Genomic DNA, 27,323 nt, shown 5'->3' on the forward strand with positions numbered 1-27,323 from the left:
CACATCAACATCAAGCTTATCAGCAGCTTCAGACCCCTCATAACTCAGTCCATGGGAGGGGGGGGGGATCATTAGACCACCAGATCAATTCACGGTGATTGAGTGCCCTAACCAAACATAGCAACAGGCATTTGGACGCCCTCTGTTGTTCCATGATTTACAATTTTTCCAATATTATTCAAATCATTACAATCTGTTGATGCACTGTCTCCCAGATTCAATTTGACACAACAAAACACGTCCTCCTGCGCTGTGTTCAACTAAATTATGTGTGGGTATTTTAACAGAGCACAGTTAGGCAGGAGCATCTGCTGCTCCTCCCTGCACCGTGCCAGCATGGCAGACTGCCTAATGGCTGCTGCCAGGTGGCAATGACGGGGCACTGTCCCGGAACACACACACACACACACACACATCTGTAGCTCTCTTCCGCCTGCTTCTTTCTGGAGGCGTTAGAGCTCTGATCCATGTGTGGTTGTGTATCTGTTGCTGTACTTTCAAATAGTTCAAAGTATTTTCAGTCCAGTTCTGTTACTTTTGCTGGGGAGAGGATTTCTTAACTTTAAAAAAATGTCTTCTTGGTTCTGAAGTAGATTCACAAAGGGAGTGTGTGAGTGATGTCCTGGTGGTTTACCTCTCTTTACGTGGCTGTGTGTCCTAACAAGACACAGAGGGGTCATTGTGGACTTGCATATTGGCTCGTCACACATCTTTAGTCCTCCTGCCTTTTGTTTCCCAGGAGCTCGACCCGTGGAAACTGCATCATCCAGGTGTGTCATAGAAACGCAGGAGATGTGACTGCTGGAGTAAGATTTTTTTTTTTAAAAACACAATAAAGCAGCAGCCTTCCTCACAGCAGAGTCCGTTTAAAATTGTGGAAATGTACTTAATGCCCCATCTTAAGCTTTGACCTGTCACTGCAGGTTTATGTGTCATGACATGATGCCACCTCAGAAATATTACTCCTGAATGTCTCACACTTCCAACCTTCCAAGCAACCCAGCGCTGGGAATGCGTGGTCTGCCCTTTCCGTCGACGAAGCAAATTAGGCGACGCCAGAGTGAACCCGAAAAACTGCCAGTGAATGCGTGTGCAGACAAAGGTTTGAGTTTTCAGGAAGCTTTTATGGAATGTAAATAGTCACCATGGTTCAATAGAACTGGAAGTGACATCCCACTGGTGGAACGAGAGGAAGTCGGGAGATCATCAGTCTGTGGGATTCCTCTGGAGACCATGGATATCTTCACCTCATTTTGTTCCCATCCTTTACAACTCATCAAAACCTGAACATGTCAACCTCAGGGCAGCACAAGAGGAAAGTCTTCCTCCGGGGACCATGGAAGCTTGTACAGAATTTCAGGCCTGAAGTGTGATGTGTTGTATAAAATCAAATACTTTAAAGTCTTTGCTTTAACCTGATAATAAGGCAACACCCCCCCACACTAGTGTAAATTAACACAGGCTACAGTTTTCTGTTTAGGAAGAGATATGATTTTGTCATATATTCAATTGCAGATCAAAATATTCAACCTTTGAAAATAAACTTCTGAGAAAAAAATTCAGATTATTTTGAGTTGACATTGTCATGTAAATCTAAACTTTCAAAAATAAATTGAGCAAATGTGACTCAGTCGAGACGTAAGTCAGTTTGGACTGTGTCACATGATAAGGGGCACACAGGCATCGCTTTGCAACATTTTTTGAATTCTTTTATGAATGGATGATATTAGATTTGCAAACTTTAAGAAATACAATAATAACTTTGTTTAATTTGGTCAAACTTGAGAGCTGCTCAGTCAAAGAGGAAAAAGAAGCTTCTGTCGAGATTGGACATTTTTGCTTTGATGTCGGACAACACGCAGACAGAAATCTATCAGAGACACAACTGTATCCGTTTCCCACTGAAGCTCTCAGCCTTTGTGCCTCTGCAATCAGAGCTAATTTTACTCTTGTCCACATACTCTGCATGAGGCCTGTTCACCGCCTGCAGCGTGGTTGTATGCAGCGTGCCCATCAACGTGCCGCAAAAGACCACAGAGAGCAAACAAAAGCAGACACGTTCATGCCAGAGCACACAGCAAACACACTGCGCTCCCAGCTCCTCTGGACTGGCTCTTCTGCTGTGATGTTCCCCCAAAACGACTTTAACTGCTCTTTTACAGCCTCACCTGAGCTGCCAAATTGTTTATACGCCTTCTTTTGTTGTTCTTTGATTGATACCAACTGTTGAGAATCATGAATCAGAATCATCACATCTCTCTGCTTTACCTCCACGTCCTGCGGTCTGCGGAGCCTCCATCCTCTCCATACCAAAGAGGGAAAGAGTCTTAGAGGTAAGGGGTTTCTATATGAGTTCCATATGCTAACAGGATTTCATTAAAATCCAGCAGAAATTCCTGAATTATCAAAGTACATCAGTGCTTAACTTTATCGTCTAATCCAAACAGAACTTAGAGGGAAATTGAACCTTTACATTCATTCCTCTCCCTGCCTGTTCCACCAGATTTGTATGGAGGCCCATCTCTGCCAAGTCAAAGAAATACATATCAAAAATAATATTAAAAGTCATGTTTGAAGAAAAGTCAAAACGTATACTTACCATGTCAACATTTTGACATACAATTTTGTTATTTTACCTGCTTTTTTTTTTCCTAGCACAAACTCTACATCTGAAAGTGTCCCATCATCTCATTGTTGTGATATAATAATAATATATACGCTTGTTATGTGTCTTTAGAAGCAATTTTATTTAACATCTTAATCTTAGGTTCCCAAAATTTTGTGTGTGGTGTGTCTTAAGGTGTTTCCTCAGGTTTGATGTTATCTTGATTTTGTAGCTGCAGAACTTCTCTACCGTCAAAACTAGATGTGCATTTACAACTTTTTGACACCATTAAAATTGAATTTTGTCCAAATATCAACCAGTTTTGTTTCCTTCATGTTCTTTTCCCTTCACTGGTACATAGGTGGGTTCATGGTCGTGTTGCTAGTGAGCAGTATCACCAGAGAGTGAAATATGGAGCAGAGGGACATTTTGTTTTATTTAATTGTTTGGAAAAAATGCTTCTAGGAATTATGTCTCCTTTTTTTTCAACAAAAGTATAGACATTTTGAAAAAGGTTTTACATTTTAAACTACTCTTTTGCTTATAACATGTTGATATAGTCACATTACTGTTGGTGCCATCTCATCATCTCATCTTAATTTGAAGTCACTTCTTGTCTTTGTTTTCTGGCAAAAAAATGGCTTCCATAAAAGTTCATTGACAATTAGAGAGCACTTAAAACATTCTTCCAGAAACCACCTTTTTTAAAGGCGAATTCTGTTCTGTCTGTCAATATTATATCAAGATATATAAATGATCCTTCTCTGAGCACAACTCACGAGGAGGGCTCGTTTCATTTGAGACATTTCAAACATGGTTTAGCGTTTAATTGCTCCGATACCCATCTGAGCCAAAACCCAGCGGAACTGACCTGACGTATATGTTATGGCTGACCCGCGAGACTAGTGGCCCTTTGCACAATATAAACTTAATATGCCGGGGTAACAGGGATTACTTTACCAGATGCTTAAATATTTGGCTCTGAAAACTCACTGTGCGGCCCATTCTCTCTTTTGGAAAAGAAACTCCCACACCTCCTCCTGTGTGTTATCATCCTTTCCCTGGATGTTGCTGTTGGGACTCAGCTCTGATCAGATAGCTTTACTCATATTGTGGAAATTTCAGCCAGGCAGCCGTAGAGTTAAAGAGGAACACCTGCCATTTAAACAGTGAGGTAGGATTTACAGGCTGATTGAGCATCATGAAAACAGATATGGGCCTGTTTTCTCACGTTGTTGGTATTTATTGTTCACATAAAAACATTCACATCGCAATAAACACGCATGCGAGTCCAAAAAACAAAAAGGCGCTGACAGCTTTCTCCCTCCACTTTAAAGAAATGACCCTCCAAATTGACCAGGGTCCAATCATGGGAACACAGCGCCGTCCGTGGCGACGCAAAGTGATTCTGAACGAACACAGTGCCGACCTCCAGTCAGCGCCGAGACCCAAACAGAGCTCTGTGACTTTCTACCAGCGTCTCATCTGTTCCTTTGTAAACATAAACAAAGCTAAACAAAACAGGGAACACACACAGAAAACATATTTTTGCAAACCCACTGCAGCTGGTCCTGATCACCGGGCAATCGAAGGAAAACAAACTATCAGATGGAATCGAGGCTGTGCTCAAAGTAACGCCGCCCAGCAGGGGGCCGTTCCCTGAGCCTCCTGAGAGAGGAGAAGTTTCCGACCAAACCGTGGTAAAGACCGACCCTCCAGCTCCGAGACAGAGGACTTACCGGGAGATTCGTCTGCGATCGCTGTCACTTTTATGTTATGCAGGTCAGATATGGTTTCAAAATAAAAATAAAAAGAATCTTCAATACGCGCGTGGCAGCTGGGACGTCCTGCTGTTGGCTTTCATGTCTGCTTGAGTCACAGGGGAAGGCTGTAGAATTTGTTAATTTCATTTCATATGCATTTCATATGTTCTCCTTCTGTTTATTAATCATATCATACTCTCACATCCTTGAAATAAAACAAGGAGACGTTTCCTCCATATCAAAATAATCCAATGGAAACCTTGTGTCATGATTCTTGGGCTATCAATCAATCAATCAATTAACCAATCAATCAATCAAGGTACATTTATATGGAAAGTACTTATTAAGCACTTTTCGAGTCTTGATGATCAAAGCTCTTTACAATACAGTTTGCCATTCGCCTATTCACACACTTTCATACAGTACATGGTCATCTGGTCAGTGGACGGCCCACTCAACCTCCTGAGCCACAGCAATACTATCGTGTTTCAAATATGTTTATTGGGAAACCAATCACATAACAGAAAAATTAACAGTCGACAGTTATGTTTCCTTTGTTTTTTACAGAAGGTGAAAAAGTAATCCCTGACAAAAAAGACTAATGACAAAAAAGAACAGTAAGTAAACAAGCAATGCCCTGCATCAACAAAACAGATGAAACAAAAAGGACAGGACAAAAAAGAAAAGAAAAAAGACCCACAGCAGTACTATCATCAGTCAGTCAGTCAGTCATCAATCAAATTTTATTTGTGTAGCTAATATTGTCCTCCTAGGTTTTATCACAGATCAGATGTTTGATGTTTTATTGGATCCATTACTCAGCAATTTATTATGATTACAATATGTTTATATATTTTGTATCTGGTGTAATTACATTACTATGAATATCATTCTTATTATTTTCATTATAACAACCAGTCTGACAGCACTTAAATATGATGGCTACACAACTGTTACCGGTCTCTCTTCCCTCTCTCCTCTTTTCCACCCACCTCTCTTCTTTCATTTTTCTCCTCTCACCCCATCCGGTCGAGGCAGATGGCCGCCCACATCGAGTTTGGTTCTGCACGAGGTTTCTTCCTGTTGTGCTCCTTTTCCCCTTGTGGTGTTTGCTCGTTGTGGGAACTGTTATGTTCCTCTATAATATTGTAATGGTTTAACCTAAAGTGCCTAGATATAATGCATGTTGTGATTTGCAGCTATACAAATGAAATTGAATTGAAGCCAAACACGGGGCCATTATGCAACTTACACAAGAGTGATTTGGAAATTTAAGACCATGAACACACAAACACACAGTTTTCAGTGAAAAAGGAGATGTCTTGTGATCAGCAGTTTAACTTTTGGATTGCTGCATTGATTAAACTGCCAAAACTGTTTTCTATTTCATTCATTTATTATTAATTTCAATTATAAACCCATTTTCATTCTGCTTGGACTCGACAGAAAAACTAACAAAATGTGTTTGATATTAGGAAATTTGGTTTAGATTTGGATTCTGTTAAATGTTCCCAGCTGTACAAATAGATTATGTTATGAAATGCGTTTCAAAAGTGTCTTTGTAAAAATCGTATTATTTATGCTCTCTATAATCCTTTCACATTTTTACATGTTCTAAACTCAGAGAAAAGTCAAGATTTCCTAAATGACAGGACCAAATAAACCCTCACTGCTAAATGTTTACATCCTTCTTTCCTGACAAAGAATATCACAAACGTCTTTGTATTGAAACACTCTCAGAGGCATGAGGACATGAACCAACCTGATCTCAGACATATTCAAATTTTGCAAAAATGCAACTTGACATTTCCCAGCAACGCCAAAGAATTCGAAACAGAGGGTTGGATGAGGAATCACGAACAACTTGTAAATACAGAGAGAGGAAAACAGCAACAGGCTCCAGTGCCACAAAGATCAAAAAAAAGTGTGGAGGCGTTCAATAAAACAAGAAAACAATGAGACCAGGACCTCCAGAACCTCCCTGTTTATGAACAAATACTAAATCTTCCCCTTCACCCCCTTCGTCATCAGCTCTGATGATGGTCCTTAAACCAGAGAAGTATCAAATTGCTGGACGCAGATAAAGCCAAAGATTTTATTCTACCAGACTGTACAGATTCTTGTTTATAACTCATATTGCTCTCCAACTGTTAAAATAAGCCTTGTATATACATCAGACATACATACATACATATATGTATTTCTTTGTTTGTTTTTTTGCACTGGTTATGGGTAGGGGTTTGTATGGAAAATATTATTTTTTTTAATTTATGCTTTGTACACCCCACTGCCCTCCAAAAATTCAACCAGAAAAAGAAATTGCAACAGCTGTAATTTTCTTTTCTACTTATTACGGTATTTGATTAAACCAATTAAATAATCAAGAAAATCTATTTCTTTGTGAAGAAATTACTAACTAAGGAGGTCCTCTATGAACTGAAAAAGCCTCTTTAATGAAAGTCAAATATTTTCAGATCTCAGTTAAATTGTCCTCTAATCAACCTTTCTTGAAACTAAACAGCTGAAGTTCTGAAGCAAAAGGAAGAGCAAAGAGCAATAAATTCATAAACTAAAATAGAATAATGATTGTGAGTCAAAATATTGGCCTTTTTTCTGGATCTTGGACTTAAATCATTGACCTACTGTTACTAGACGTAGATTTTAAGATGAATGAAAACTGGGTGTCACACATGAAAAGGATTTACATTTCCTTACTGCCACCTACTGGTATAAGGCTGTTGTAGACAGAGCCTGCCACTGGGTGGAACTCACTGTTGCCACAGATTTAGACCATTTGAGTCCATGTCAGAGATACAACAAAAAGTGCCAAACATTTTTACATATTTATTTACAAGGTATCGATCATTAGCATTATTTACATTATCAAGATCAATATATTTACCTGTTATTTTCTTGATGAATTGTTTTGTCTAGATAAGCTTTAAGATAACAGAGATATTTAAGTATATGTGGCCATTTTTCTTTCCCTGCTGATTTGCCTGGCTTTTACTGCATGACTAGATCCACAACATCAGGACTGACAAAAATAAACTGAGACCACCAAACCCATAACCACACATTATCTCAATTAGGTGATCTGATTATGACTTGGCAGTGTTTGAATAGGACCGTCCACATTGTAGGTGGAGGAAACTAAAGAGGCAAATTTTTACATCCTGCTGCCCATTAGTGTAATAATTAGGACATTGAAAAAGATATCGAAACTGATTTCTGGGAGGCCTTGAAGTCACGTCAGCAGCTCTACATATTGAGTACTTTACTGTGTATTCTAGAACTTTATTGTCTATTATCTACAGAGGGTGTATGTACAGTTATTTTAGCATATTTTATTGTTTATTTGATTATATTTGTAGTTATTTGAATTCTTCGTATCTGTTTTATTGCTACTTGGCTTGCTGCTGTAACGCAATCCTTTCCCAGTTTGGGATCAATAAAGTTCATATCTATCTATCTAGCTATTTACTTGTTTGGTAACATCAGCGTGAGAATCGATTGTCTTTCTGTCTGTAACAGTCAAAAAAAAATAATTTCACTTTAAAATATGTCTGACATGTCCTGAATGCATATCTTGATAATTAATTGCACACACACATTAAAAAAATGAGCTTTCTTACAATCAGTTAATATATTTTTTTTATTTGAAATGACGTGCAATGATCATGTGTTACTGTAAAGTGCGTGTAGTAGTACCGGTGCCGGCCACTAGAGGCTCTGTCCCGCTGCCGCTCTGCTCCCGTGTTGTTGTGGTTAGCTGGATGCTAGTCCACGCTCGCTTCTCTGTAGCCGGCTGTAGCGGTGATATCTCCTCCATGAGGCCGCTGAGCGAGACTGACTTGTGTGGTTAAACAGCGACCGAAGCGCCGTGGCCATGGCCGGGGTTTTCGACATCGATTTGGATCAAGCGGACGAGAACGTCTCCGACGACGACCTGGAGGACGGGGTGAGTCCGCGCTCACGTCCATGCTAACGCCGCCTCTGTTAGCTAGCTAGCGCCGAGCAACTCCGAGGCCTGCACTGTTGGCTTCACCGGTGGCGCATCCATTATCGGACACGTCCACGTTCCCGCGGAAATGTGGTGGTCCCTTTTTAAACAGCTACTGTTCTTAGCTTTAATAAATTATCATTGCATTTCCACTGCTTTAAAACTACGAACTGTTGTTACACCGGACAAATCCATCCCCGGAGTCCAAAGTGTGGAGGGCAGACCGGTTGTTGTTTGAGTTACACCTGCTGAAGTTAGCATGGAACCCGCTCGGCACCGTGTAACGTTACTTCTCTTCTCTACAGTGAAGACAAACCCCACTGAGCTGGTGGACAATGGAGAAATGCTGTGTGAAACCACGATGATAAACGTTGAACACAAAGGAAACATACATTCGCGTCCATCTCTGCGTGTCCGATAATGGAGTCATGTTTAGCGGTTTCCTGCCCTGCGTCGATACGCAGCTCAGTACGCGAACGTCACATGGTTTCTCAACTCTTCAGAATTTGTTATTAAGTGGACTTTACATGAAGAGACAGGGAAACAGACCGACAACCCACGGCACAGTGACCGGAAGCAGCAGCACACTGTCCATTAGCTTTGACGTCAAGATGCTTATTAAGACTAAAATGTGTTTTGCATACAACTTTGGTTATTAATTATAAACATGTTCTCAAGGGAATATTTTTAAATTGATAAAAAAAGAAGTTTAAATAGCTGTGTACATGTTAAACAAATCTAAATATTACGTCTTGCTTGTTACTAACATTCCTCCTCCTGTGGTTTTCAGGTTCAGTTCAGTGAATACATGGACCAGTGCACTGGCTTTGAATTGTGAGTATCATACTTTTAATATCACAGTATCAACTAAGGGAACGATGTCAAGCGATTAATCAATTAGTTGACTGTGATTTTTCCTACCTCAATTCAACGTGTAGTCTTTCAGCTTGAGAGCAGGAGTTCATGTTCTGATTATGTTGCGCCCTTCACTGAAAACCCAGTGCTCACACTCAAATAGCCGCTGCTCGCCGTTTGCTCTGCTTGTGCTCAAACTGAGCTCAGATATTTTGCTGTTTGGACAGATTTCCTGCACTCCAGCGTCAGTTCTTCTCCTCGCGCTCACTTCCCTTCTGTGTGCGCATGAAACGTCTGCTCTCACGTTTATCTGCTCTTGGATTTTAAGGGCTATTAGAGTGCGAGCGCAGGGTACTGAGTGAAAGGGTTCAAATAGGGTAAAGTAAGGTTCAAACTGAAAGACGACACTCTTGAATAAAGATAGGGGAAGCTCCCCATAATTGATGTATGATGACTATCACTATTTTCTTACACAATCATCTGTTCAAAGACTTGAGACTTTGATGTGCATTATTTAGCTATTTTCTGACATCAAAATCTTCTCAGATAATGAATATAATTGTTTGCTCCAGACTTATTTGACAGAATTGGTGTTTTTTTTATATTCATATTTTTACATCATACATTATGAGCGTAAATAATATAATTAGATCAACCACCTTACTCTCATCTTGATCTATTTGAGGGACCTTTTGTATTTACATGTTTAGAAACCACTTAAGCGGTGCGCTCCCATCCCAGCATCCCATTCCCATTAATATACTGCTGCACTATCAACCTCAGTTCAACCTTTACCATGTCTATGTTAAAGCACAAATGTTTGTAACCCTGTCTCATAATGCTGCTGTCGGTCTTGCAAATTGTAAACACACTGTGGAGTTAATGTTGTGTACGTGCAGTTTTCCATTTATTTTCTTTATTCTTTGTTTTGCCAGTAACATGGATGACTGTGAGAAGTTTGAAATTTCAGAGAACATCGTGAACAAAGGAACAGAGCAAATCAGGCCTGAATGCTTTGAGCTGCTTAAAGTATTGGGAAAAGGTGGCTATGGAAAGGTGAGACTCCTCATTCTCTGGCATGGGAATGTAAATTTTAACAAATTCCCACACACCTGTACATCTTCTTTACACCTGTACATTATCTTGATCCTCCATATTCCTCTTAAAGATGTATGTTTACTTGACATTTAGAATCAGAATGCTGTAATCATATATTCTATAAGTAATGCTGTGAAGTTGGGTTTGTAACTTGGGTTAGGTTGGGCTACTTTACATGCTCTTTGCACATTACATTTGAAATGTCTTGAAATGTAATTTTGAAAAGTGTCAGGAACAAACGATGTGGCAACGCAGAAGCCCCTCCTACTTTACCTACACCAGCATCAAATGATATCAAATATTTATCTATAAATTGAAGGTCTTTACCTTATTATGTTATGACTTGGCTCTTCAAATTGAACTGAACTGAATACCTATTATTATAATTCATTCCCCCTTTTGCCATGGATTTTTTTTGTGTGAAGCACTGTTTAACCTTGTTTAGATACGTGCTATACAAATAGGTTATACTTATATAACAGTATGTAATCTGCATATTCACAACCAGTCAAATGTTGTAGAACACCACAATTTTTTTTCACTCATGTGGTTCTTGTTCGTTTGCCTTCATTTTCATTGAAAGCTGCAGTAAAGCTGTGCTTAAACCAGTCTGTTAATCCCCTGGAAAAAAGTCTTTAAAACGAGGGGATTTCTTTTACTTTTTTGTGACCTAAACTTATTTTTTTACCTCGGGTAGTTAACCACTAATCTGATGAAATTTCTATGTAAACTGGAAAAATTGAGTTGTTTTAAAAGTTTTAACTGGCATTGTATGTTTGGAAATCTGTCTAATCATGGTCTCATTCTGGTGTTAACATGTTTATTTAAACCAACCTGACGAGCTCTGGAAATTTTCTGACGTACTTCTTTCTTAGCGTAACAATGAAAATCCACACCAAAGTTATTGTGGGATCGTATTTCACTTAACAAGCAAATGCATGACTTATTCTTTACTTAAAGTGGTTTTGTGTGTGACTAAGACGTCGTTTTTCTGCAGCTTGAGGATTTCCAGCATTTCAGAGTAATTACACTTCTTGAAAAAACCCTCTAAGTTACAGTATCTACTTTGGCACATACTCTATCAACATTTATGCTGGTATACCCATACTCTAACAGTGACTTCAAATCAGAGCAGTCCCTTTTTGGGCTGTAGTCAGAATTATATAAGAATAATACAGGTTTGACACTAACTAAATAAAGCTCACGTGTTTGAGCTGTGTTTTTTATTTCTCTTTCATACTAATAGACATGCAAAAGTTTCCAAACTTCTCATCATTGCTAAAGAAATTATTTTAATATGTAAGAAATCATGTCTCTGAATGTTCCCAATACCCACCGTGATAAAGTTACAAAATGTTTTAGATTTTCAAACTGTGAGAAGACCATACCCGCCTATATACTAAAAGGGGAATAGTCAGTATTGTGAACTTCATACAGGCTATTCAACTGGGAAAAAAAGGTTTTGAGTCAGTCAGCAGCATCAGTGTTGTAGCAAGCCACTAATTCTAGCTACAGTTATTATAGTCATTACAGTAGTGATTATGACCTCATTGTCTCATTATGGGAAAGTGTTGATTTTAGCAAAAATGCAAAGGAACTTAAAAGAGATAATGGTTTGTGATTGGTTCCATCTAAAAATGTTCTGCCACTTATCCTGAACCAGTACTGCAAAACATGTCAATGAAATTATTCAAGCTGACATCATTGCTCATACTTTCCCATCATATTGTTATACTTTAACCAAATTAACTGAAATAGGTTTTGAATTCTCTGTAGTTTTAATGAGGTTGAACAAGTCTTTAGTGAGAATTCTACAGAAAGCCTGTTTAAATGGACTTATGATGTTTATCTTTACAGGTGTTTCAAGTTCGGAAGGTATCAGGTTCTACCTCTGGGAAAATATTTGCCATGAAAGTTCTGAAGAAGGTGAGTGTCTACGTTTTTAACATTGATATAAATACACAGTATAATATAGTCAATATCACAAAGGCTCACCTATAATGAGCATACCTAACTGCCCCCTACAGTACATTCACAGTAATGTAGTGTGAGAGCAGCAGTGTCTGGATGATCTAATTCATATGTAAAGGAACACAAGTGGCAAACCTCCTTGGGGAATTAGCTCTTATAATACTCGGTTGACTCCAAAGTCTTATAGAGCTTAACAGTGTATAGAGTTTCAAGTGTAAGTTATGTCACTGTGTGTCGTTACTGGTTTCATACTGGTGCATTCAGCTCCAGCCAGAAGCAAAGCACAGACCACCCAAAATAATGACAGCAGGCTTTTCCCCAAGAAACCTCAAAGCTGCAGCCTCTGTTCAGCTTGGCCTCCTGTCTCCAGCTGACACAGAGCTGATGCCTGACTGGGCCTGAAAAGCCAGCTCATATTCCCCTGAAGCTCGAGGTTCTCATTTTTACTGCAGCAGCCATCATGGCATCCTGATCCCTCATTGTTGACACCAGCCAGTTGGGTGTAAGTTATTGCCAGAATGATTTCACACACTGACTTTCTGTGTTTTTCTGTCTCTCGCCAAGGCGATGATTGTGCGTAATGCTAAAGACACGGCGCACACCAAAGCTGAGCGGAACATTCTGGAGGAGGTGAAGCATCCGTTCATTGTCGACCTCATCTACGCCTTCCAGACCGGGGGAAAGTTGTACCTCATCCTGGAGTATCTCAGCGGTGAGCATAGTGATGCCCACTCAAACCAACAGCACAGATGTCATGGCTCTGTATTGTCATGAATTCACATTCAGCAAAATAATGCAGTGGATTTGTGAAATGTGGGTCGAAATTTCAACTGTGAGTAAAATTGACTGACGGACTTTGTATGTGGTTAATGCAGGAGGAGAGCTGTTCATGCAACTGGAAAGAGAGGGCATCTTCATGGAAGACACAGCCTGGTAAGTCAATTTAGTAAACATGGCATTCTTGTTGATTGTGGTGTGCTTGACGTAGCATCGATGTCTGGGATCGTAAACAAACAACAGTGGCAGAGTCTTTGAGTTTATTCACCATCACGTCTTTAAAAAAATATCTTTTCAAGTCAAGCAATATCACACCCAGCTCGTTAAATCAGGTTTGTTTCAACCTTCACACAGTTGCTGCTTCTGTGCTGCTCAGCTAAGTCCAGCTTGCTAATGTTAGCATACACCAGCAAAAGACAAACGTCATCTGAGATGCACAATAAAAAGAAGAGATATCAAACATTACAACTGAACTGAATAGCGTTGCTTGTCCATGGATCACAGTGTCGGTGGTTTGATCCCCTACGCACTGTATAGATGCAATCCATTCTGTGTACTCTATTTTTAACATTGGAACAGGGATACAATTATATCTTAGGTCTACTCTTGTTTTTACTAGTTTACAGTGTTGAGTTGAACTTTTCCTTAGAACTAATGTCCTAAGAGTGTTTCACTCCTTTTTGTGTTAGCTTTGTTTTGACTCATGATGCACAGCAGGATCATGATGTCTCTGGAACACTAATGTTAACAATCACACATGAGCTGCTAAAGAGATTAACGGCATTTACATGGATTCTGACATCAGCACGCTGGTACATTTTAAATGTGCAAACAGCATCTTAAGAACACTGAGTCCAGTGAGTTTTGTGAAAACAGGCAGATGTGTGGTGGAGAGTGACTTGGATCACATGCATTGATAAGTGTAAGATTTAGAGAGAGAGAGACAGACAGATTGACGTGATGACTTGCTTGTTTCTCTTGACAGTTTCTACCTTGCTGAAATCTCGATGGCACTGGGTCACCTGCATCAAAAGGGCATCATCTATAGAGACCTGAAGCCAGAGAACATCATGCTCAACAACAACGGTACATAATCCTGAAAGGCTGCTCAGAAAAGGCAAATTTGAAAGACTTGTATCTAGACGTCCACATGTGAACTGTTGTTCCCTCTTTCTCTGGTTAGTGTGATACTCGATCTATTGTTTGTTTAAAGTGTGGTTTCTCTCACGCTCTTGTTGTGGTTCTGTTTCTATGCAGGGCATGTGAAGTTGACAGACTTTGGTCTATGCAAAGAGTCCATCCATGACGGAACAGTCACCCACACCTTCTGTGGCACTATTGAATACATGTATGTCATACAGTCACGCTAAGTTCAGATTCTGTTTTGAAAACATCTGAACATTGAGACTGGACACAATCTTCTCCTTCTCTCTCTTTCCTCAGGGCTCCAGAGATCCTGATGAGGAGTGGACATAACCGGGCAGTGGACTGGTGGAGTCTAGGAGCTCTCATGTATGACATGCTAACAGGCGCAGTAAGTTCACACTGCTTCATCACGTTGTTAAAACTAGCACAGTGCCCATTTTAAACCTGGCTCTTTGGTTGTCCTGTGTTAATGCTCTGGAGCTACTTCAGAATTATTCTCTGACATTAGTGAGTCCTCCACAAACAGTTCTACATTATACTGTGATATATAATGTTCTTTGCTGGGCATTGTTTCCTGAGCTTTTTATAAACAGTCTATGGTGCAGAGTGAAGTAAGAAAACATCATCGTTCATCCTACCTGTCAGAAAATATAACTGAATTTGGTTTATAATACTTCTAGTATGTGGCTCAAGTATAAGCAAATGTGTCCCTGTGCCATGGAGAGGCCAATTGAATGAGGAAACATTTGCTGAACTATTGTTTCTTACATTCTCCTTGTTAACAGCCACCATTTACTGGTGAGAACCGAAAGAAGACGATTGACAAAATCTTGAAATGTAAACTCAGCCTTCCACCTTACCTCACACAAGAAGCCAGGGACCTTCTGAAAAAGGTGAGTTGTGAGATCCTTCCTTCTGCACTTGGCTTCACTGGCTGTTGTGTCTCTGCTGAAATATTTGGAGAAAAATTTATTCTTTATACTGTTTCTTTCAGCTGCTGAAACGAAATGCCTCTTTACGACTCGGGGCTGGACAAGGAGATGCTGCTGAGGTTCAGGTATGACATTCACTGAAAGAAGAGTCACAAGTGTGTGAAATGCATCGTGTTAACATCCTGATCTGGGACTTAATACATTACCTTAGAAAATGAGAATCCATCTTGATGAACCTGGTGCTCTGGAAATATTCAAACCTTGCTCCTGTCCTTGTCTTTCCCAGGCTCATTCATTCTTCCGACATTTAAATTGGGATGACCTCCTTGCTCGCAAAGTAGAGCCGCCATTTAAACCTTTCCTGGTGAGTTTTAATTTAATTTAATTTTTAACTGCAGCAACGTACTGTGTGACCTGTCCCTGCCAGATGATTAACTGACCTACATCTTTTGGCAGCAATCGGCTGATGACGTCAGCCAGTTTGACTCCAAGTTCACCAGCCAGCCTCCAGTGGACAGCCCTGACGACTCCACGCTCAGCGAAAGTGCCAATCAAGTCTTCCTGGTAGGTTCTAGACTTCCACAGAAAATTGTGCATCCAGCTGCTGTGCTAACATCTGGCATACAGTTTCCATAGGGTTCTAATACCCTCAAAACAAGTGCTATAAGGAATAATCCCTGACAGGCCATGCAGCCACTCAAAAATAATGCTTGTTGAAAATGACAATAAAAGATTATGTTGCGTACAATAAGGACACTTGCTGAATACTAAGGTACCTCTGCCTTTCATCATTGTGTTGTAGTCAGAAGGCTAACACAAAAACCCTGTTGTTTTTTGTTGGCATCACCTTTTCCTATTTTGGAGTAAATGTGACTTCAAAGAGCAGTAAGCAGGAGTATCTGTTACTGCCAGTTAACACCTTAGAGAGTAATATGTATGTATATCAACTTGAGCTTAATGTAAGACGACCAATAAATGTCATGTAACGTGTAATTTGTTGTCAATCTCTGATAACACTTACAATAAACAGTGATTTTGAGTAATACTCAATCAGTTTATTTGTCGAGTAAGTAAACTAAAGTACAAGTGCGAACTGATGGCAGTGAAGACGATGATGCTGGATTTTTAGATCTGGTTGTTTTAAGGAAAGTTAGGGATTTCAGTAGAGCAACAATGTGACATTTACTTTTGCGCTTTACAGTTTCTGTGTTGTCTGCAAACAAACCTACAAACACAACCTCTGGACATGATTTAAAAAAATTTCTTTTCAACAAGTAGGTCTTACGAGAATCGGTTAATTCTTCCCATCTGGTTTAGTCCTGTTTGTTTTCCTGGAAGGTTCAATCACTGTTCCACCACATTGCATGATCTGGTTTACTCAGCGTTTCATTTTTCATCATCAGCTGTGGGTTGTTTTCAGAATGATGCTCTTTGAAGAGGTGGACTCAGATCGTTCTGTTTTTGTCCCCCACCCCTTCCACAGGGTTTCACATATGTAGCCCCATCTGTGCTGGAAAACGTCAAAGAGAAGTTCTCATTCGAACCAAAAGTACGCTCACCACGGAAGTTCCCGGGAAGCCCAAGAACACCTGTGAGGTAACAGCCAGTTGTTTTTCTCTCTGCTTCAATCAAATTCCACTGGTCATTTACAAGCCTCTCCCACAGCAAGTCTTCTCCACATCGATGACTCATTTGCTGACCTTGTAAACGTTGGCCAGGCCTAAATAAATCCATCCAGTGTAAATAAAAGTTTCTTTCCAATGCCACAACAGTAATTGCCTGAAAGCTTGAAAATATCTTATCATCACATTCAGTATAGTTCAAGAATGGGAGGGGTCAGTTTTCCAAAATCAAATCCATACTGAGTGTAGGGTTGTGAGGGTTGTAAAGGGGCGGAAAATTTCCTGTAAATTTCTGGAAAATTTCTACAGAACAATGCCATGTGCACTATATAAATGTCTCCATGTGTGGAGACATTTCACCCCATCCAATGTAGAAGGAAAGGCTGTGTACATTTGCAAATACTGTGCAAAGACCTATGTAAAGAATGACACAAAGATGCAGAGGCGTAAAGTCAAGTGCCCAAAGTTTCCTCAGGGCTCAAATCAGCCTATGACAAAACAAAATGTTTATATTCATGTCTGTATATGACAAGGTAAATACAATTGGTATTAATTAATCACAACATTTCCAGTTTATTCCCGTATATTCCCGTTAATTCCCATCGAAAGTTTCCAACTTTTAATATTCCCGGAATTTTGCCACCCTAAGCTCTAGTATTTTTACAGATTGTCAATGATAAATACTCTTCCATTTATAATTGTGCGACACACATCTCTGCCTCTGTACCTTTTTAGAAAAGAACCTGTCCAAAAGCTCAGAGGAATTTGAAAGTTTCTCACATCTTCTCTCTCCAACAGTCCGGTGAAATTTGCAGGAGGTGAGTGTTGGCCCAGGGGACTCAAGCTGACAGGCGGCTCCTCCCTGCTGTCCTCGGGCTCTGGAGAGCAGCCTATGGAAGTGTCTGCAGTGGAGCAAATGGACACGGGCGGCGGCGGCAGCAACTCGGAGGTCTCGGCGCCACTTCCCATCAGGCACCCGTCAGGCATCAACGCAGGCCTGTACAAAAAGCAGGCCTACCCCATGAACTCCAAGCGGCCCGAGCACCTGCGCATGAATCTATGACGCGCGGCTTGCCTGTGAACATTAGGACTCTTCTAATTCCCCTCCTCCTTCTCTTTTATCGTTTTCTTCAAGAGAGACTTGTAGAATTTTATTTTATTACGAAATATTGACTATCAACGCAGATCACCAGCTCTTCCAGCTGCGCCTTCTCCTGTTTGGCCTCCAAAGTCCTCCTGACTCAGCGTGGCCTCCTCAGACTGCCACTGATGCTCAGCAGTCAGCAACAGTAGTGTAGACAGTACCAAGTCTACACATCCCTGTTCAAACTGCAGTGTTTAGTCTGCAGTGTTAACAGGTGTGTTCAGACCTTTTCCACCTTTAATTTGAACTTCACCCTCTGAAATTCAAGAGAAAAACTGAAACCTTTTAGGAAAATAACCAGGTTGCCTAAATGTGCGTGAACTATTATAATTGGGGATGTGGCTGGGTTCATTATCAACCAGTCCCATAAAAACTTGGGTTAAATAGTAGTCATTATACAGCTGACTCGGATTAACCCTGAATACGGTTCCCACTGAGTTCTCCTGACATTTTCTTATTTGTATTCTATTGTTGAAGCCATGTTCCACAAAGAGCCTCCGGGTTGTTGAAAGATATTGATCAGGAGAGACGCAGGGGTATAAGAATGTTCAAGGCAGAAAATGTGGCATTACAAAGAACAAGTTGTCCAGGATTGATGAGACAGGAAGAGGTCAGGCAGGGAGGCGTTAAAGGATCTGCAGGAGTTTCCTCTGGGTACCGGTCGCTCCCGAAATGTCACTACGGAATCTCATTTTCTTCATTTTACAGAAGCTTTTTCTCACAAAGAAAACATCCAACCCTGGTTTAAGTTTGGTCCAGTTCTCCCCACATAGACGGTGTGTTATGTTCTGATGAGACCAAAGTTTTGACACGAAAACCCAGCAACACATCACCAACAGAACTCCAAACCAAGGCTAGACTCCAAACCAATGAGAGAGATCTGCGTCTGCTCCCAGTGTTTTTGTTACACTGTATTTATTGGGATCTTAACTAGTTTTTTGCAGGTTATAGTTCACATCTGAGTTAAACAGTGATGTGTAGATTCTGTAACTACTGTAGATGTGCAGTCAGTCTGAGGAGTGGTGTGGGACAGTTGCTTCTCAAAGGAGTTAGATCTGCTTCTTGGCTGGACATGACCAGCTGATAAATGGGCTGTAGCTTGTTGCCGTGCACTCAGCCGGTGTTCTATGATTTACTGGTGCTCTTTTATCCTCAAGTCTGGACCATGTTACTTTTAGTGTTTACGATTTGACGCCTCCATCACGATGAGAGACTTTGGTTACAGGAGGTTTCTACTTCCCCCTCGACATGCCAGACTGTTTTTGTTTAGTTTACTTTAAAGATCACTTTGTGATAATAACTTGCAGGTTACACCATGAGTAAAAGTAGAAATATTCCACTATGAACACAGCATTCCTTTACATATGAGGAAAATAAACACTTTGCCTTTGTCGCCGGAGCGCGTGGTTAGGAGCAGGGGGGGTGGGGGGGAGCGAGCACGACTTACGGAAAAAGCCGCTATAAAAAGATGAGCAGTGAAATTTCAGACGAAAGCATCGGCTCACCACAATCGATTCTGCTGCCTCGGCTGACTGGAATGCTTTCTGCAGGAGGCCTGTCCAGAAGCTCCGTTCAGTTCCTTTGTGTTGAATGTAAACAGACTTTAAATGCCTTTTTGCGCTTCGTTCCTAAGACCCCCTGCAGCATTGTTTTTCCTCACTTTCACTGATTCCGGCTGCATTTGTTCTATGTGTTCTGCATATGCTTTTAGTGCATTGACAGTTGAGGGCTCTCAGTGCTATTGGGATAAACCCAGACACATCTTATTTAAATGGGTTTTATCTGAGATGCTTGACATGAAGCTGCATTTCCAGCCTCTGGAGTAGAGGCCACTTGAAACTTTGCATCTTAACCACACATTCATATGCAGATTTCCAGGGTATGAATTGAAAATTGAAAGGATGTTTGAATGGCTCCCTAATATTTCTTTTGATTCAAATAGTTGTTTAAAATTGACCAATTGCACTGTCTCAACGAACCAAATATTTTTTGCTGAATGACGACTGCAGAGTCTGATTTCTGCCAGGTTCAAAGATCAAGCATGTTTTTTTTTCCTCATCCAACATTTAAGGTGTTTTATTTTCCACGTTGTTACTTCGATACGTTTAAATGTGTTACTGTATGTTACCTTTAATATTTTTTTTTTTTACACATAGTTGAAGCTTGTGTTAAGTTCATGTTTATTTAATGTGTCTGAGAGGATAAATCTTTTTTTCTACCATTCCGGTCAAATCGCAGTCACTCCATGTTTTTCATTCTGTTAGGTTTCTTTGTTTTTATTTATTTAAAGCTCCAATGTTTCCGCTGCATTGTCCACACTATGCAAACTGAGTATTTATTACGTAGTTTTATTTAGATAAAGCAGCAAAATGTGTGATCATTAGATTCAGCATTCATTTCAGAGTATGATGATAAAACATGTAGAGTATGGTTTTTATTCCCACAGACCTTGACTTACTTCCAGCAACCTCAGATGCAGCTTTTTCTTTATTCTATACTCAAGGACGGTGACCTTAATGTCTAACAGTATTTATTTTGTAGTGGAGCCTCATTCATGGGGGTTTTCAGAAAACATTTTGATATCTAAGATTTTCACTGAGAACTTGAACTTCATTTTCTTTTGCAGTGTTTAAGTAAGGGCAGATATTGTGGATTAAAGAAACTGATGCAAAATTCAATGGGAGTGGCATTGTGCCTTTGCTGACAGATTCCAGTGTGTTTGTACAGTTTGCTGATTATTGTAAATGTGTGTGGAAAAGTTTGGGGTTGTTCCATAAAGTTCACTTCCTGTTAGACCTCAAGGACATGCATTCCTTTGCTTCACTAATAAATGACTGTCAGGTTAATGAGCAGTAACTACCAATGACACATGTCGTTTCTGTTCATGTATGTTTGAGATGCAGATGAAATGTGACTTTCAGGTGCGGAACTCCAACTCTGAGTTGAATGCGTGTGTGAATCGCCAATTAAGATCCTATCTGTTGATTTACTCCTTCCGATAGCGCATAACAGTCAAAATTAAAAAAATATTTCTGATAAAAGGCAATGAAACAGTTAATTTTTGAATGTGTGATTGTGTTAGTGCCATTTACGGATCATATTAACTACTCTTTGTTCTCTAAGGTAAAATATACTGTGAGGTCATAAAGGTAAAGTCACTCATACGCAAATCCAAAGTAAATATCGTGGGTCATTTGCTTCACCACAGGAAGTGAATGTTTCTTCCTGGTTCACACAGAAGTGGACAGGAGGTTCGCCACTGATACATTTGCACATATGTGACCAGGTCCTGAGACTGTAACAGACTTTACTGTTAGTTAATAAACGATTGTCATTGTGCTTCATGAAACGAGTCACACATCAATCAAATGTAAATCTTTATTCAGATACTTGATGGATCAAAATGGATAAAAATAACAAAGTAAAATTATTTTTGTACATAATAAAATAGCTGTTTCTCCCAGTCTTTGGTTTTTACAAAAACGAGGCTGAGTCACCTCTATAGAAAAATATTATTTTTGTGTAAATCAATCTCACAAGCTCAGTTGCATCCTTTTTACCAGTTGTTATAAATTGTCACCAAAAGCTGAAAGCAAAAGGCAAACTGATCATCTTGTTGACAGTTCCTTTATCTGCACCATGTGACTGTGTGCTCTGCAGTGAGGTGGTCGTCAGCCCTTCAGTCTCACGTTTGAACCCGTTAAAGCAGCGAGCGCTCCTGAGCAGAGATGTGCAGCCGCTCTACTCCGCACATTTATTGTTACAAATCACAAAAGTTGCGTCCAAAAATTTAGAAAACACTTGATGGACAAGGTTCACGTTTTGCCCATTTTGTTCAAACGTATGAAGGAGGACAACTCTTTTTAAAATACTTCGTTTTAAATATATTTCTGAATCTTTCCATATTTACAAGTAGACAACTGCCCCGTGAGGAAAGTTTATATTAAGATTATAAGGGTAAATAAAAGCAACACGAGGGGAGAAACTTTAAACTGAAAAAATAAAACATTTGAATGGATGAAAATAATCAACTTTCCGTTTGTCAGAGACGTGGAGGGATGTGCTGGTCGATAAGGCAGGAACGTGTCTCCTGCAGGTGTGAGCTGTGTGCCTGTAGTGACCCCGGCCCACAGTGGGTGCATCAAACAGTTTGTACAACATTACTTGTCAGTGGGGTTTGACAGGCATGGAAAAAAGTAAAAATCACATTAAAGTACAAACTAATAGCAATGTCCCACCCCCTCATCCATCAGTAAATCTGCAGGTGTGGAGATGTGGCTCCGTCCCTCCACTTGTAGACCTTCTCTGTGATCACCGTGCGGCAGAGCGGGCAGCTCTTCTCCCGGTTGAACCACAGAGCGATGCACTCGTCACAGAAGATGTGCTGCGCAACAGAGAAGCAGCATCGTGTTAGTGCGTCCGGCCCGTGGACACTAACAGGGCAAAAGATCAACTCGAGAAAACAAGGGATCAGAGGAGAAGAGGATCAGTTCAAAAAGGAGAATGTGGGGTTGTCTTAATGTAGCAACCGCAAGAGCAGGAGTTTGAATAAAGAGAACATTACACAAGGATATAGACGAGCACAGATTGTGTCGCCTGGTTTTCGTATTTTCACAGACTAACAACTAGCAGGTGTGAAAATGTTTACCTTATTATTGTATTACAACTTTTGTTAAAGGGATAATTCGCCCCCCAAAGCAGTATCGGGGCATTTTATGTTTTAGTTTTTTTTGTGTGGACTCAAACACTTCACCCACCCGCTCCATCGGCATTGCGGTTCGTAGATAGTGAATCTTTGGGTGAACTATCCCTTTAAGGGATAAATGCTTAATAAAAAATTCCTACCAACTACAATCATGACAAAGCCTGAACAACGTTATGGAACAGTAGTAGTTTGGTTTTACCTGACAGAGCAGAGCCCGGGGCTCCCTGTACTCTCCCTGACAGATGGGGCAAACATCTCCCGCCTCGCTGCACTGACTCCTAGTGGCTGCTGTGCCTGTATGCTGAGGGACAAAAGAGAATGAAAATTACATGCGGTTGTATGTCTCTGACAACCAGGACAGTTTCAGTTTACATAAAAGAACATTCCAGAATCATGGGGTCACTTTGAATTTTAATGAAATCTAATGAGGAATTCCCAAGAGTCAGATATGAGATGTCATGTTCAATTTAATTAGGTAATCAGTTTGTGCCAAAGTTTGAAAGGATTCTCATGGAGTTCTTAGGAGAATGTATTAACGTGGCAAAATTGGGTTTTGTGAGGTCATAGCCATCTTGATCTTTGTCAACCAAAATCAAATCCAATAAATGTTAGTATCAAATGTGTGGCCAAATGGTGACCTGGACTTGGATCAACAAAAGAGAATCAGTGCGTCTTTGAGTCCCAAGTGAATGATTGCACTTCCCTCAAGGCGAATCTGAAAACACACTGTCGTCGGTGCAGAGGGATGAAAAACCCTCAACACAGCCGGGGACTGACTCTGAACATTAACTTTTAGATAAGGATGTTAAACACTAACCTCTCCACTCAGACATATCCTCACGGTTTTAAGTAGAGATGTCCACTGGCCATACAATCCTAAAAGCTGCAACAAACAGAGAAAGAACAAAACAGTTCAAATTAAAAAATTTCAATTGTTAATTAAACACCATTTTTTCATTGTCAAAGTGTCACTTTAAACATGAAAACAACAAAGATCTGCAGCTTCACCCGCACTTATTCATCTCACTTTTTTTTTGTTTTCACCTGGTGTCCAAACAAGTGTTTTCAAGCCCCTAAATTAGAAACCTTTGGAAAGAATACTGGCTACATTTTGAAAACTGAGAGGCTGCCTTTCCGTCTGGACGAGCAGACTCAGACAGTTGGAAACATTAATTCACTTCCTGAATGGGTCTTGTCAAATCTCAGCAGTGAATCCAGAGTGTTCCTAACATTTACCATCACAGTTCCACCTCATGGTTAGTCTGACAAAAGACGTGTTAATTATCATTAGGGAGTATTATGTACACTATATGTGAATAGACATCTGTTGTGTGTTTTCCAGTTTCTTTGTATGAACAGATTATTTCTGAACGCTCGTCTGGACAGAAATTGTTTTGGTTTTACACTCAAATGAATAAGGACTAGCTGCAGCCTATATCTGTAAAATCCCAGTGACCACACCTTCAGTATGAGGTAGCCCAAAGCCAGCAGGACCCCGATTGTGAGTCCAGCGGCCCCCTCAGCCTCCTGGTAGACGACCAGGTAGCGGAACCACAGTGAAACTGGAGCCATGGCCTGGTGCACCTGACCCAGCTCCTCAGACAGCATCATCCACCTTCCCTGGAGACAGAAAAAGAAAGACTTAGCATTACAGTGACAATTGTTTTATTTCATCAAACAGCCCAAAATCAAATCCCCTAGTCTTACCCGGGCTCGGTTGGTCACTAGTGAAGATGGCAGCAGCAGAATAAGGCACTTCATCCCCATGACGAGGAACTTAATGATGAAATTGGTGATGCCGACTGCCCAGAGAACTTCCCAGAAACCCAGCGGCTCGATGGATGGGCTGAGGAAGATGAGGCTGGAAGGAAACCGACATTAAGGTTCAGTGGCACAATTCTCTCAAGTTAAACTGCTTCTCAGGCTTAGCTGTTAAATAAGGTGCAGTTCATTTAGCCAGCATATGCATACAGTGGTCAATGTGACACAGTATAGATTTATCTCCGCTGATTGTACCAGATGATTTGGACCTTACCAATAGTAAAGTGTCTCAGTGAGAAAAGTGTAGTAAAGCAGGAGTGTTGAAAAGATCAGGAAGAGTAGCAGCCAGGTGCTCTGGAGCTTTGAGTGATGATCCTAAGACGGGTAAAAACATGGTTTAGGATTCTAACAGCAGAGAAAATCTGCATCATGAATCAATGACTTTCATTCTCTTGACTTACCTGAAGAAAAACTTGCGTTTGTATACTTTTATTCACATATAAAAAAGTTGTGAAGAGGCCAACCCCAACTGCTAGACCTGGAAAACAAAGAGAGAATTTGAGAGGCTTCTCTTGTGTTCACTGTTTTTCAGAATTATCTCTCCATAACTCGTACTCACCAAGAGTATGTTGGATGACCAGCTTAGCACACAGTATAATGAGGAAAGGAAGACTCTTCTGGAGCCAGCGGAAGAGATAGCGTAGCTCTGACATGGAGGAGCTGGGTTCTCCCGAGTCCAGATCCGGGTCAGGCGGGTCGAGCTCGGGCTCTGAACTGGAGTGATGCTGCGCCCGATTATGTCCGTGTGAGTGTGAATGGGTGTGGCTGTTGAAACTGACTCTGGACCTCCTGGATGATGACGTCCCTCCGGCAGACTCCCCAGGCTCGCTTGCCATGGGCACCCGCACCTCGTGGCTCTCAGGGACGGCCGCAGCTGATCCAGAGCCCGGAGTCCTGGTGAGAAGATCTTGCTGCAGCGTCAGGGACACACCATTTCCTGCATGAGCATCCGGCTCGCTTGAATTGGGCTGCATCACAGTAGGAGACTCCCTTACTTTCAGTGCTCGTCTGGAATCACTCCTAACATAGAAAAGACAGATCGAATCAATGTATCTGTACAGAACATTTAAGAAAAACAGATGTTGAACAAAGTAAGTTCTGTAAATCTCTTGTGTTGGTTTCATGTTTTGTCTGTGAAGGTCTGCTCCAAGATCATTGGAATCCAGCAAAAAAACCTGTGCTCTCTCAGGAAGAATGGAGGGGGGGGGAGACCCACAGAAATCATAAGCCGTCAAACTCCTGTCCTCTCAGGTGAATTGTCTGTCACGCCCTAAGGCCGGTGCTATTACGTGTCACCTTGTAAACAAAACTTATTGTGACCAATACCTCCATTCCCTCTGCTATCAGGCTACTAACTGCTTGACATTGTGGTTTGTTGTTGTTGATGTCTGATTGTGGCTACAAATGTATTTATGTACACGTGTGGGTTAGACAGCGTGGCAAGTTGCCTCTCTAGGATTAATAAAGTTGTCTGACTCTGAACAGTCAGAAATGGGGAGATACGTGTTCATACAAAACAAACAGCCTGAAAGATATTATAAGACAATAAGATAAATAACTTAGTGAAATGTAATTAATAAACTATAAGACGGGATCAGACACTAAATCCAATATCAACTGTGTATTACAGCTGCATTAAGAAGTGCTATGGCAGAATTGTCAGAAATCCAAACTGTAAAGTTTAAAGTTGTAACACTTCAGTTATCTGAGGACAGAAGATCAAAACAAACCATTGTTTCTTACATGGTTCAAGGTTAAGAGAAACTAAAATGACTCCGTGTTGTTCTTAATCATTAAGTGTATTCATATATTAACTGGATGACTAATAAAGACGGTTTGCAGCGCAGCATCAACAGGGATCACTGTTGAGTTAGCAGGAGTGTTTTGTTTGCTAACTTCCCCTCACTGATCGGCAGGTGAACGTGCAGAAGTTAGCTCATCCTGATCGTCTCAGTCTTTATACAAATGTTAATGACAGTAGCATCGGTCTTCGATGAAACTCTCAACACACACACAGGTGAGGACAGAGACAGAAAACAGCCGACCACTTCCTGAGCAGCACTGGGCTGGGGGGTTAGCATTAGCAGCTAGCGGTGGACTGGTTTCCTCCACACGGCTGTGAAGGCTGCGGCTCACCTGTCATTCTGCACCCGGAGTTTCATGGTAAGCTCTCGGTCCCCATGTGGTACAGTGTCCCGAGGCGCCGAGCCAAACCAAAACTAAAGGAAACTAAAAAGAAAACCAAGTTGTTAGCTTCCGGACTAAATCATAAGCTGCTCATTCAGACGTCTGGACGTTGTTTACGGCAGCTGACGTCACCAACTTCTTCTGGTGGGGTTTTCAAGGCGTATCGGATGTGACGCGCTGCGATAGCTCCACCTAGTGGGAGGTGCTCGCACGACACTCATGTTGGCTGGACCATTAAGAATCAGGCTAGTTTGACATGATTTAAAAATGTACATAGTATTTATCCAACTGGACAAAATTCATGTTTTATCGCAGTTTCTTTGTTTTTATAATGTCTGTGTCCTACTAATTGATATTCCCAGACACTATTATACAGTAAAATAATAAAATACAATGTTTATGAAAACTGTGATGTATTATGTTTACTGGTCTCTTGCCCCATTGTTTCCTACTAAATACAGTTTGCATGTGTTTTTCAAGGTGCAGGTAACAGCTCTGAACACGTGCAAAAATAATCAACCATTTTCATGAATGAAATAATTGAAAGTCACAGTAGCATTAAATTAAAAAGCACACAAGTAATTCATGAATTCAGTGATGACTGAATTTCATTTTGCTGCTTCAGTGTCAGGCTCCGTGTGTGTTGACATTGTCATTGTTGACACTAGACCTGCACCAGACCAGAACTATCAGA

At 40.7% G+C, this 27,323-nt stretch overlaps 2 protein-coding genes across 4 annotated transcripts; one reads left to right on the top strand and one right to left on the bottom strand.

The window, feature by feature from the left end:
• The first annotated feature begins 8,120 nt into the window (after positions 1 to 8,120).
• On the top strand, positions 8,121 to 19,324 carry rps6kb1a (ribosomal protein S6 kinase b, polypeptide 1a). Of its 3 annotated transcripts, none has more exons than XM_061085750.1 (15): positions 8,121 to 8,329; positions 9,162 to 9,205; positions 10,162 to 10,282; positions 12,182 to 12,250; positions 12,860 to 13,007; positions 13,171 to 13,228; positions 14,058 to 14,158; positions 14,330 to 14,420; positions 14,516 to 14,606; positions 15,004 to 15,111; positions 15,213 to 15,275; positions 15,437 to 15,514; positions 15,607 to 15,714; positions 16,634 to 16,746; positions 17,571 to 19,324. In XM_061085750.1, the coding sequence occupies exons 1-15, from the start codon at positions 8,258 to 8,260 to the stop codon at positions 17,833 to 17,835; spliced, it is 1,530 nt and encodes a 509-aa protein (XP_060941733.1). In that variant the 5' UTR covers positions 8,121 to 8,257; the 3' UTR covers positions 17,836 to 19,324. The 3 variants fall into 3 exon arrangements, with proteins under 3 accessions (XP_060941733.1, XP_060941735.1, XP_060941734.1); XM_061085752.1 differs by having other exon boundaries at positions 8,313 to 8,329; positions 10,197 to 10,282; XM_061085751.1 differs by lacking the exon at positions 8,121 to 8,329 and adding an exon at positions 8,953 to 9,002.
• Positions 19,325 to 21,282: 1,958 nt separating this feature from the next.
• Positions 21,283 to 26,730, bottom strand: rnft1 (ring finger protein, transmembrane 1). Its single transcript, XM_061085753.1, has 9 exons — positions 26,579 to 26,730; positions 25,002 to 25,462; positions 24,844 to 24,920; positions 24,657 to 24,757; positions 24,329 to 24,482; positions 24,083 to 24,241; positions 23,439 to 23,504; positions 22,821 to 22,922; positions 21,283 to 22,300 (listed from the first exon to the last, which is right to left on the bottom strand). The coding sequence occupies exons 1-9, from the start codon at positions 26,602 to 26,604 to the stop codon at positions 22,166 to 22,168; spliced, it is 1,281 nt and encodes a 426-aa protein (XP_060941736.1). The 5' UTR covers positions 26,605 to 26,730; the 3' UTR covers positions 21,283 to 22,165.
• Positions 26,731 to 27,323: the final 593 nt, after the last annotated feature.

The sequence above is a fragment of the Limanda limanda genome, chromosome 14, assembly GCF_963576545.1.
Source record: "Limanda limanda chromosome 14, fLimLim1.1, whole genome shotgun sequence".
Taxonomy (NCBI): Eukaryota; Metazoa; Chordata; class Actinopteri; order Pleuronectiformes; family Pleuronectidae; genus Limanda; species Limanda limanda.